Here is a 12,138-nt window from a genome sequence, read left to right on the forward strand (position 1 = left end):
ATACATTTTCTTCTAAAATCATGAGGTGAGGAAAATGAATTTTTATATCTCTTCATGAAGTAAATAAGGTTACAGAAATGATCAAAATACACTCATAGCTTAGAAGGATTACAACTGCATTAGTAAATTTTCCCTCTTAGCAAGTATTCCTATCTATCCTTCATCCGGTTACCCCTATTGTTAGCATTCTACGTTACCACCAAACATTGGTCAAAGCTAAGAAATCATCATTGGTACATTAACAAAACTCCAGAATGTATTTAGATTTCACTAGCTTTTTCACTAATGTCCTTTTTCTGTTGCAGGATCCAATCCAGGAAAACCCATTATACTCTTGTCATACCTCCTTAGTCTTCTCTGATCTGTGACAGTCTCTCACATAATTGTTTTTCAGAACTCCAATCGTTCTGAGGAATAATAATCAGGTATTTTGTTGTGTGTCCCTCAGTTTGGGTTTGTCTGATTTTTTTCCCTCACGATTAGACTGGGTAGACTAGGATTGTGGGCTTTTATACCCACAGAGAAGTATATCTATAGAGGTACCCTTCTCATCACATCAGAACATGATGTGGACATGACTTATCACTGGTGATGTTTACCATGATCACTTGGTTAAGGCAGTGTCCTAACACCTTTCTTTGCTGTAAAGCTACTATTGTCCCCTTTCCATACTCTATTCTTTAGAAGTGAGTCAGTAAGTCCAGTCCAGTCCTCAAGCACTTGGGGCTTGGGCTGGAGCACATTTGACATGAAGAGTTGCATTTATTTACAGTAAGTTGGAAACAGAAGAAATGAGTCAGGAGAAGAGGATGGGAAAACTAAGAAGCTTTCCAGCTATTTACCAGACAAGGATTTCAATAATTTTTATCAAAATGTCTTTTTAAGGAGTTTACAAGGCTTGTGTAGTAAAGTAGCTTTTCCATTTCCTCCTTAAGAATCATCCAAAAGAAATAAGAACATGAAACAAAAATTGTAAACTTCGACTTCTAAGAAATTAGAAATGCAAACCCACAACACATGAGGAAGGGCTATCAAATGCAGAGTGAAGATGTTGAGGAAAGATGCCCATCCCTGCAGCTCTCAGGCAAACTTAGCAAGAAAAAGAAGTCAGACAAAAGAAGAAATCGGAAAATGAAATGCACAAACCTTAGAAAAGAGGTAATAAAATTACCCATCATTTCGGCTTCCCTGGTGGCGCAGTGGTTGAGAGTCCGCCTGCCGAGGCAGGGGACACGGGTTCATGCCCTGGTCCGGGAAGATCCCACATGCCGCGGAGTGGCTGGGCCCGTGAGCCATGGCCGCTGAGCCTGTGCATCCGGAGCCTGTGCTCTGCAACGGGAGAGGCCACAACAGTGAGAGGCCCGTGTACCGTAAAAAATAAATAAAAATTACCCATCATTTATAGATGTGATTATTTTCAAGTAAAACCCAAGAAACGCATTTAAAATATTGAGAATTTAGTAACGTGGCTGTGATGGTTAATTTTACATGTCAACTTGACTAGGTCAAGAGATGTGGGAATAGCTGGTTAAACATCATTTCTGGTTGTGTCTGGAGGGTGTTTCAGGAAGAGATTAGCATTTGAATTGCTGGACTAAGTAAAGCAGAAGGCCCTTCCCGACGTGGGTGAGCAATCGTCCAATCGCTGAGGGCCTGAACAGAACAAAAAGGTGGAGGAAGGTTAAATCCCTTCTCTGCCTGACTGTATGAAGGCTGGGACGCTGATCTTCCTCTGCCCTCGCAGTCTTGGTTCTTAGGCCTTCAGACTGGACTGGACTCTACACTGCGGACTCTGTTGCTCTCAGGCCTTTGGACTACACCACTAGCTTTCCTGGGTCTCTAGCTTGCAGGTAACAGATTGTAGAACTTCTCAGCCTCCATAATCATCTGAGTCAATACTTTTTAACAAATATATATTACGTTTCTCTGGAATTGATGAATACAGTAACAAAAGCACAAAATTAGCATAAAGGACTATATAACCTTATAATGAAAAGACATCATTTATAGAATACTAAATGAAAAAAAAATAAGCTACTTTATAAAAGAAATATTATATTAATAGTTATACTGACATCCCTAATAAGAATAATCAACACCAAGATATTAATTCTAAGTTAACTCCTGACTTAACACACAGCCAATATCAACCTACAGATACAATTTCAGGGAAAGGCTAGAAAGATTGATTCTAATATTAATATAGAAAGATAAATCCACAAAAAATGGCAAAATAACAGGAGTGGAAAATCAATTAGTGGAAGCCAGGGGTTGGGTGTTGGGGGAGTTGACTACAAAAGAGCAACATGAGGGAGTTTTGGAGTGATGGACTGTGCTGGTTGGATACACAAGTTCAAGAATTTGCCAAAATCCAGAGAAATGTACATCACAAAGAATAAGTTCTACTGTATATGAATAAGTGTGCCAGAAAAAGAATATAACCCACAAGAATAGTCAAAAAGTTCTGTAAGAGAAAAGTAACGAGGAGAAACTAGCTCTACCATATCAAAACATACCACAGTGCTAAAATAATCTAAACAGTGTGGTGCTGGCAGATGAGTAGGCAGATCCATGAAACCGACGACAAAGTCCAGAAATGAACCCAAATATATAAGGGAATTTAGTATAGAACACTTGCAGTCAAGAGAGAAAAGATGGAGTTTTAAACACATTAGGTAGCATCTTGGAAGGAAAAAAACGTTGGATCCTACCTTCTATCAAAATAAATTCCAGATGGATTCTAGTTAGATAAAGGATATAAATCTGAAACATAAAACTTTAAAACCAATAGAAAAAAAATGGCAGAATTATTTTACAATCATGGAATAAGAAAAACCTTTGTTGGTATGACACAAAATGTGGTAGTCAGAAATGACTATTAAAAAAACTACATAAAACTATACAAAAATTAAAAATTTCTGCAAGTATCATTTGTTAAAAAAATGCATACACTGTATAGATATAGGTATAGACTAGATCTAAACATGTAATACTGGCAACAGTGACTACCTCTGGGGGAGGAGACTGAGAAAACTAACACTAGAGCTTGTATTACTTATGTGTAGTTATCTACAAAAATATGAATATTTTTCGTTGTTTACTTCTATGCATCAACTTAAATAACTGAAAGCTCCCCATAAAAAAATGTTCCTCGTACGAAACATCCAATATAAATATCCAATTTAGAAATACCATGCATACCATACAGTTCCTAGTACAATGCTTGATATACAAGAGGTGCTTAAATTATGTAGGTAGCTATTACTCATCACTGTCTTCAGACAATACATAATTATTTTGAAATTTATCCTTACTATTTTCAAAGTTGAGAATTCTATAGATGGTATCACTAAACACTGTAATAAAAAATATTCCTTTTTCCAGAAATAATTTCAGTTGGCCAACACTCAGTTAATGGGAATATTTAAACAACTGCCATTTAGGCTCTTCAATGTCTGATCACACACCCTTTGCACTTACACTCTTGGCCAACTGCACTGCTTTACAATTCCTGACTATGTCCTTGCTTTCCTCCATACTTTTGAAAATACTGTTTCTTCTGCTGAGAGAATTTTACCCCATCTGCCTACTGAAATCACTCTTCCTAACAGGGCCAGCTCAAATCCTGCTTATCCACAAAGCTCTCCTCAAACTTTGTGAACAGGTGTATTACATACACACACAAAGAGAAAGGCAACAAAAGATATAAGAAAATACAAAGGCAGAATGATCAATTTAAAAAGTTATTTATTAAACAAGTATATTCAAAAGTCCAACTTTACTGGATCCCTTTGAAACATCTATTCTGGGAAGAAGTATTTTGTCCAACTTTCTAATGATAAGGGAAATGATAAAAATAGAACAGGTATGAATAACATTTTAAAACAAACAAACAATAAAGCACATGGTAAATTTAGAAATAAAAATAAAAACACACAAACATACAAACTATTGAAGTATGAAAGCAAAACATTTCGTATGTTTTTAAATGCTTCTGGTATACTCACATGAGAGCCAAACTGTCTGTGTCCAAGTTAATAAACAGTATACAAACACCTTTTTAAGGTACCATACTTAGAGAAATAATTTTAGAATATGTATTGGGCATTTAAATTGTCCACATTTGGCAAACATATTCTACATATGAATGTATTCACTCATACTTAGTGAAAAAAGGAACTTAAAATTTAAACATCTTGATTTGAGAACTGTGGATTTGATAGTTCTGTTAAATTCCAACATCATAATCACCAAATGTGCTATCAAAAAAGTGATTCAAATTTCTTTTTAAAGCTGCTTCTGAAAATTCCAGTATTTTAGAGCAAAAGAAAACATCATGTATTCTTGCTTATGAATTCTGATGCTTAGTTCCTATGGTTAACACGCAAAAAAATATGTAATAGAGAAGATTCCTATAGAAAAGCCTCTGTCTTTCAGTAGTTCCAAATGGTGTTATACAATATTTCACTGGAAATAGTGGTTTTACCACAGATTTGGCTGTAGCTTCTGTTTAAAACATAACTTTGCCCCATAACATCCATCAAAGGCTTTAAAACATAATTGACTTTGGCAGTACACATGGAGATCATGATGTGAATGGGGACTGCCAGTGGATATAAGGGCCTTATAAAAGGGTTTGCTGTGTGTGTGTGTGTGTGTGTGTGTGTGTGTGTGTGTGTGTGTGTGTGTGTGTGTGTGTGTGTGTGTGTGTGTATTTTAAGGAGGAAACAGGATGAAATGGTTTATTCAGAATTATAAAACACATTTTCCTAATTAGATTTCAATTGTATAAATAATGTAAATCAAATGTTTAGAACTTGAATCTCTATGGGAGGCAACTATTTTTTTTTCCTTTTATCATTCTTTATAGCTGACAAAGCTTTAGTTACATATATTCTTCTGAACACTGAGGAAAAGGTCTCCTTTGTCCCCTTCTCAGTCTGAAAGAGAAGGAGAACGAATAGACCTGCCACTGGCGGGGCTGGAAAAAGTGAAAGGCTCCTTGTCCTTTTCTTTGCTATCATGCTTATGCTTGTGCTTATGCTTATGTTTGTGCTTCTTCTTCTTTTTCTTGTGCTCATGGTGATGGTGGTGATGGTGGTCGCTGTGTTTGGAGGACGTAGATTCTTTAGTAAATACTGAGAGTGGAGCTGCTGCAACTGGATGCATACTCATCTCCAAAGGTGATTGTTCTTTACCTTCAAGATTAAAAACACCCAAATGAATTCCTGTTAATAACAAGGAAAGTGAAATGAAAGTAAGAGGGAGTTGGTGACAGTACAGAAAAGACAATGGATTCCCAAGCGTTTATATCACTTCCATGAAAAAAATCAGGAATGGGAGAAGTATCCAAGTAAGACATCCAATTAGTTACACAAAGGTAAGTTTTCAGCATTGTGAGCAGGAAGTGAGTATTTCAATTCCTTGTAGTCTATACAGATTATGATATATACCAGTGTGTTATCCAACCATCTTCTAAAAATTAATATTCAATATTTTAAAGTACTATGAAGTGACAATGACTAGATGTGTGTGTTAGAGATTAAGACTGACATTGGTCAATGAAAACATAGCTCCTTAACCACAGTTCTGCTCTATGGTATTCGGGTGGGGGGGAGATTAGCACTACAGGCATAGTTCGCTTCATTGCACTTTGCAGATACTGCGCTTCTTACAAATGAAGGTTTGTGGCAACCCTGCCTCGAGCAAATCTATTGGAACCATTTTGCCACCAGCATTTGCTCACCTCTAGTCACTCTGTCACATTTTGGTAATTTTTGCAATATTTCAAAATACTTCCACCAGCAAAAAGATTATGACTTGCTGAAGGTTCAGATGATGGTTAGCATTTTTAAACTGAGGTATGTACATTTTTTTAGACACAACACTATTGCACACTTAGTAGACTACAGTATAGTATAAATATAACTTAGATGCAATGTCAAACCAAAAACTTCAGCATGTATTTTATCTCACCTAGAAATGGATCAAATGTCTTTGAAGGTTCTTTCCATTTCCAATGTTCTATCAGCCTAGGAATCTATAATAGTGAGTAGTTCTCAGACTCTAGTGTACGGGAATTTCTTGCTTCCTCCATACCCTACAATTCTTGGGCCATACCCAGAGAATTCTCTCTCTGTATTACTCTAGGTTAATGACACTGCTTTACATGCAGCCAAGTAGGAAAAAAACTTAATCATCTCAGGTGCCCTCCCTTCCAGATCTAGCTGCTTACCAAATCTTGTTTATTCTTACTTACAAGAATCTCTTTAATCTGCCTCTCTATCCCGCCTGCAACTGTACTAATTCAGACCACCTCATCTCATTTGGATCACAGTACTAGTCTCCTATGAACTGGTTTCTTTGCCTGAAGTGTCTTACACTTGAATCCACACTTTACATAGCTTCACAGCAGCGGTACTCTAACAGGGGCAACTTTTCTCCCCAGGGGTTGTTTGACAATGTCTGGAGACGTTTTTGTTGTCACGATTAGGGTGGGATGGGGGGAGGAAGTGTTAGCCTGACTGTGCGTAGAGGCTAGAGATGCTGCCAAACATTCAAAACACAGGACAGCCTCCTAGAGCAAAGAATTCTCATGGCCAAAAATGTCAACAGTTTTGAAGTTCAGAGGCCCTGCTGCATAGTTATCTTCCTAAAAACAAAGCTATCATGATTACTTGTTTAAAAACTCAGGTAGTTCTACTGGCAGAACAAAATCCTTAGACTTCAGTGCAGCAATTTCTGAAAAAAATATATTCTTTATTCAGAGTAGTCAAAAAACCAAGCTTTTCACTAAAATGGACTTTAATGCAGTAGTTTCTTTCCTTTTTAAAACGTAAATTCTCAGTGCTGATTTTGATCCAATCCGGCCCCAAGCCATGTTTTTACCAAAACAAGCATCACCATAGAAGTTTTCTAAAAATCACTTTCACCACTAATTTTAAGGATAGTTTACAATCTCTCTTGAATTTATCTTATCTTCCACTATTCCTTTCTATATATTCCAGACTAGCCCTTTCGTAACTCTGTGTATTTGTAAATGCTATTCCTATGCTTGGAACGCCCTTCCCTTATTTCTTTTCTGACTTGCACATTCATTTACAAATATCAGGAACTACACGGGAACTGGAAAAACAGGGATAAACTGGACAGATCTCAGTTCTCCTGGAGCTTACAAAGTAGCAAAGAAGAACGAAATTGAATAAGTACTCCCGATTAATAAAAAGACAAAACACAGAGTGAAACATGAGCACAACAGGAGACTTAAATTAGTGGGGCAGTGGGAATCAAAGACAAACTTCTCCAAGGAAGTTATGTTTAAACTGTAACCTAAAGGAGGAGAAAGAAAAGAAAAAAACATTTTAGGTTCTTATTAATTTAAAACAGCTTAAATGTCATTTTTGAGGGAAGTTTTCCCCAAACTGCCCCAAAAAATTAGTTCCCACAACATAATACAGACGAGGAAATTAAGACACAGAGAAATTAAGTGACTTGCCCAAGGTGGTACTGGCAAATCTGAGCTACGAAACCGAAGAGCCTGGACTCCAGAGTCTGTGCCCGCGGCCACTCTGCTCATCTGCACATGGCGTGGTGCACACTGTCGCACATCTTTTTATCTTGGGGTCTCTTTCATTAGACTCATAGCTCCTTGAGGATAGGGCATCATCTCTGTATCCCAGTGTATTGCACAGCATCTAGCATCCTCATACCTCCACCTCCCCAAAACTTGCTAAATGAATAAATGAATATAACAGAATTATGCAACTGTTGTGTTTCTTTTTAAATAGGATGTCAGGTGAACTTAGTCAAACTAAATGCATTCTGAAGGTCACTGATTTTGAAGGGAGAGGAATAAAGTAGAGAAACTATTATAGACCATTCATTAAACTGGTATGGACTACTGTACCTTCTTTGTGTCGGGCACTGTTCCAATATTTTAGAACAAGCTAATGTGTTACAGTTCCTGTTCGCAAGAATTATTCACATTTTACTACCGCAAAATTACATTTTTTTTTTTTTTTTTTTTTGCGGTACGCAGGCCTCTCACTGTTGTGGCCTCTCCCGTTGCGGAGCACAGACTCCGGACGCGCAGGCTCAGCGGCCATGGCTCACGGGCCCAGCCGCTCCGCGGCATGTTGGATCCTCCCGGACCGGGGCACGAACCCGTGTCCCCTGCATCGGCAGGCGGACTCTCAACCACTGCGCCACCAGCAAAGCCCCAAATTACATTTTTTATATTCATGATTTTTTGGTAAAGCTAACACTAACAGTAATGTAAAAAAAAAGGGGGGGGGCTTCTCTGGTGGCGCAGTGGTTGAGAGTCCGCCTGCCGATGCAGGGGACACGGGTTCGTGCCCCGGTCCGGGAGGATCCAACATGCCGCGGAGCGGCTGGGCCCGTGAGCCATGGCCGCTGAGCCTGCGCGTCCGGAGTCTGTGCTCCGCAACGGGAGAGGCCACAACAGTGAGAGGCCCGCGTACGGCAAAAAAAAAAAAAAAGAGAGAGAGAGAGAGAGCTTATATATATAAGCTAGTTTGGGGACTCTATCTTTTGCAATAATTGGTGCCCAGATATTCTTCAGAAAAAGAAAAAATTTGAGAGATATCTGATTTATAGTTAAGTTAAATATGCCACTATATAATTTTAATTTATATTTTAAATGAACTATATATTCTCGATTCTATAAACATGGGAATATAGGTCCCTACCTAACAGAGTATAGCCAAGTGACAAGAAGGAGTAATAGAGCTTCATAAACAAATTCCTTTAACTCCTATCTCATTATTTAGTCAGTCTACATCAAGAGACTTTGCAGCTTTCCAATTGGCTGTCTGCACTACTGGGAGTCTGAGGTCCTTTTCTGCACTGAGAGAAGTTTCATCATCTAATCCTAAACACCTACTTGGACTGCAGAAAAGCCAACGATTATACTAGAAACTGTACTTCCCAGTAGAGGCAACTGCCAAGTATACAACTGAGTGTACTCTTTTCCAAGGAATACTAATAGCCACTTCAAAAGTAAATTCCATCTCTTGTCTAGCAATCTTACACTTTGCATTCAAGATATACTGATTAGAATTCTTGCATTTCTCTTGATTTGTATGAAGTCTATTAAGAAGACAATGGATTAGCTAGATCCAAGGATAAAGGTGTTAGAAACCAGGACTCCTAGGACAAATGGCTGATTCCAGGTCTGGCTAGAATATTTACAAGATGAGCCTGAAACACCTGGTATAATAATAGAAAGGAAGTTTAAAGCCTTCTCAAGAACTCAAGAGTCAAGAGTTCTCACCAATCGAAGCTGGGAAAATCTGAATATTGATAATATTCTGTAATTGATAATTGATAATTGATAATATTCTGTAATGGACTAGAACTAATTGATCACCATTGGAAGATGCTAGCCAAATTATTATTTTGAAAATTATTAAATACATAGAGAGAATCAAGTCTTTATCTTTCTTTTGCTATATGATCTATACCAATGGCTAACAGCAGGTGAGGGGCAAGTTAGCTTTATAGAAATAATCAGCTTATAATAAAAACAGAAAGATGAATTAGAATATCACCATCTTGTAACCCTTAATGAATTAATGGATCCAGGCCTTGAACACCTTAGTCGCTAACCTCACAAAAAATCAACCAGACATTGTATGCTTCCAGATGGAAGAACACACTACCATCTATAACCCTGAATCCAATTAAGTTTCTAGATATAATTACAAATTTAAAGGAAATACAGAGGACTCTAACATGTTAATTACACCACAGGTATACAATTAGCAAAATACAGACTTGAAAACTAGAGATCAAAACCCTGGAGTTTATAACACTGTAAAGGGGAAAAAACAATGGACTGGAAACTTTTAATTTTAAAAGATGTAAAGGATATATCAGCCAACTGCAATGTGTAGACCCTATGTGGACAGTGATCCAAACAAATAAATTGTTAAAAATTAAAATAATGGCATTTATGATTCAACTGAAATGTAAACAGTGACTGTATATTTAATGATATGAAAAAGTCATTTATTTTTGAAAGTACAAGAATATTATTGTGGTTATGACTTTTTAAAGTCCTTATCTTTTAGAGATACACACAAAATTACCTATGCATAAAATGATATGTGGGATTTGTTTCAAAATAATTCAGAAAGGTGGAAATGGGAAAGGGTATAGATAAAAAACAAAGCTGACCATGAGCTGATTGATCATTTCTGCATCTGAGTAATGGATACATGGGGGTTCATTATACTAGTCTGACTACTTCACAGTTTTCTATAATAAAAGTGTTTTTTAAAAAGGAGAAGTTAAGGCAAATTGGCACTATTCGTGAAAATGTTAAATGCTCATATTTTTTAAATTAGAAAGTTCATTTCTAGAAACATATCCCACAAACGTGCTCATGCATAAGTGCAAAGAAATATATACAGAAATATTCATTAGAATAGTGTTTCTAACAACAGAACATCTAATAAAACCTAATGTTACCCTAGCATCACCACTAACCTTTAGCTCGTAAGTTTTCATTTATTATAGACAATATATATTTTTTATTTGTTTAATTTCTTTCCTGAATAATTTTTACCAGGTCTAATTCAAGGTGATAAGAAAGTACAATTTCCCTCTCATGTGGACCTGTATAACAGTAAGATTTGGGACACATACGAGCTTACTTTCACACTAGCATAATGAGGTCAACTATAGAATCTCTATTGAGAAAAATGCATACATTACCATCCCTGTGACACAATGCATAATCCCACATATCATTTTAGGGGTTTACAAGATGCCTGGGAACTTGAGGCCCACCCAAGGTTAGGTGCCACTCATTTTAAGGCTAATGAAAGCCCTTTTATAATTAAACCGCTTTGCTGTACACCTGAAACTAACACCGTAAATCAACTAAACTCCAATATAAAACAAAATTTTAAAAAAATTAAAAATAAAACTAATGAAAGCACTTTTAGTGACACAAAATATATGTCTCTATTGCAGATAGGAGATATACCAAGAAAAGGAGATAAAAATAATTCACAATATTATGATTTGCCTATTTCATGTTACAGGGAAAGAAAAAAACATGTTCAGTTTTGTTGTTCTATCTAACATAAAATCTTTCCTAGAGACCTACTGAATTCACTATGGATAAGGGTTAGCTGCAGTCAATTTAACAAATGCAAAACAAACAGAAAGGGGTACTTAATACACACCTAAGGTAGAAGCTTTCGGGCCCATCTGATAAAAGTGCTGGTAACAGTGAGTAACCTGCTAATTCTATTAAATTTATCGCACTAGGTATACATTTAAATTTAACACAAAACCTGCAGTTTCTATTAGGAAATGTGTGAAGTCTGTTCTTCAGTTTCTTTAGATCAAAAAAGTAAAGTGTAGAATTATATCATTATAATTTAAAGAAAAATATCAAAGTCTTTTTCATATTAGACTTTCAAAAGAAAGAACTCTAGCTTTTTTTTTTTTTAAACGGATTTCTATACCAGAATAGTGCTTTTCTGACTTAGGCAAGAATTTGTCACATAGTACAGCAGCCCTGGCTAGGCAACTGCAGCAACTCTTCTTTTCTTCCCTACAGAAACCACCAGGGACTTCCCTCCGCTCCTCATCACTGCAATCCCCGCAGCAACCTGGGAGACAGACCAGCGGCCTCAGGCGCTGCAGCGGTGGGAGAGGAGAGGACGTGGTATGCTCAACCCATCACACCATGCGACCCATGCAGCCCTTTCCCCGGATTCCCTTCCTTAACTCAGGAGAAGGAGAAAGTTAAGCAATGAAGGAAAACATCCCTGCCGCTTCTCCTTTCTTACCCCAAATGGCTTAACCTACCAAACACATATCATCCCTACCCTAAAATATGCCCCTCACTATCATATGCAAGGAAAGAGAAAACTGGTGGGGTGTTAGAAAGTAAACCACGACCTATCCTCTACTTAACAGTGTCCACCCCTTCCAGATGATGTCTACAACACATTCCAGTTCTCAACTGGCATCTGGCACGCTGGCTCTGAAGCAGCCATCTCGGACTTCATCTCAGCACATGAAAAAAAACACCAGGGGTCTCAAACTCAAAAGCCTTCAACCTAAGTAGACAGCATAAATGAGTAAGCAGACTACCGGGTG

At 37.3% G+C, this 12,138-nt stretch overlaps 1 protein-coding gene across 4 annotated transcripts in view; it reads right to left on the minus strand.

Annotated features, from left to right (window-relative positions):
• Nucleotides 1-3,785: 3,785 nt before the first annotated feature.
• The window catches only part of TAF2 (TATA-box binding protein associated factor 2), an 81,669-nt gene continuing 73,316 nt past the window's right edge, over nt 3,786-12,138 (minus strand). For all 4 annotated transcript variants that reach the window (XM_082858356.1, XM_082858359.1, XM_082858357.1 and 1 more), the window contains one exon: nt 3,786-5,198. In XM_082858356.1, coding sequence (XP_082714482.1) covers nt 4,936-5,198 — 263 coding nt within the window. In that variant the 3' untranslated portion in view covers nt 3,786-4,935. The remainder of the gene's footprint in view (nt 5,199-12,138) is intronic.

This window comes from Leucopleurus acutus (genome assembly GCF_964270905.1).
Source record: "Leucopleurus acutus genome assembly, chromosome: 17".
Lineage (NCBI taxonomy): Eukaryota > Metazoa > Chordata > Mammalia > Artiodactyla > Delphinidae > Leucopleurus > Leucopleurus acutus.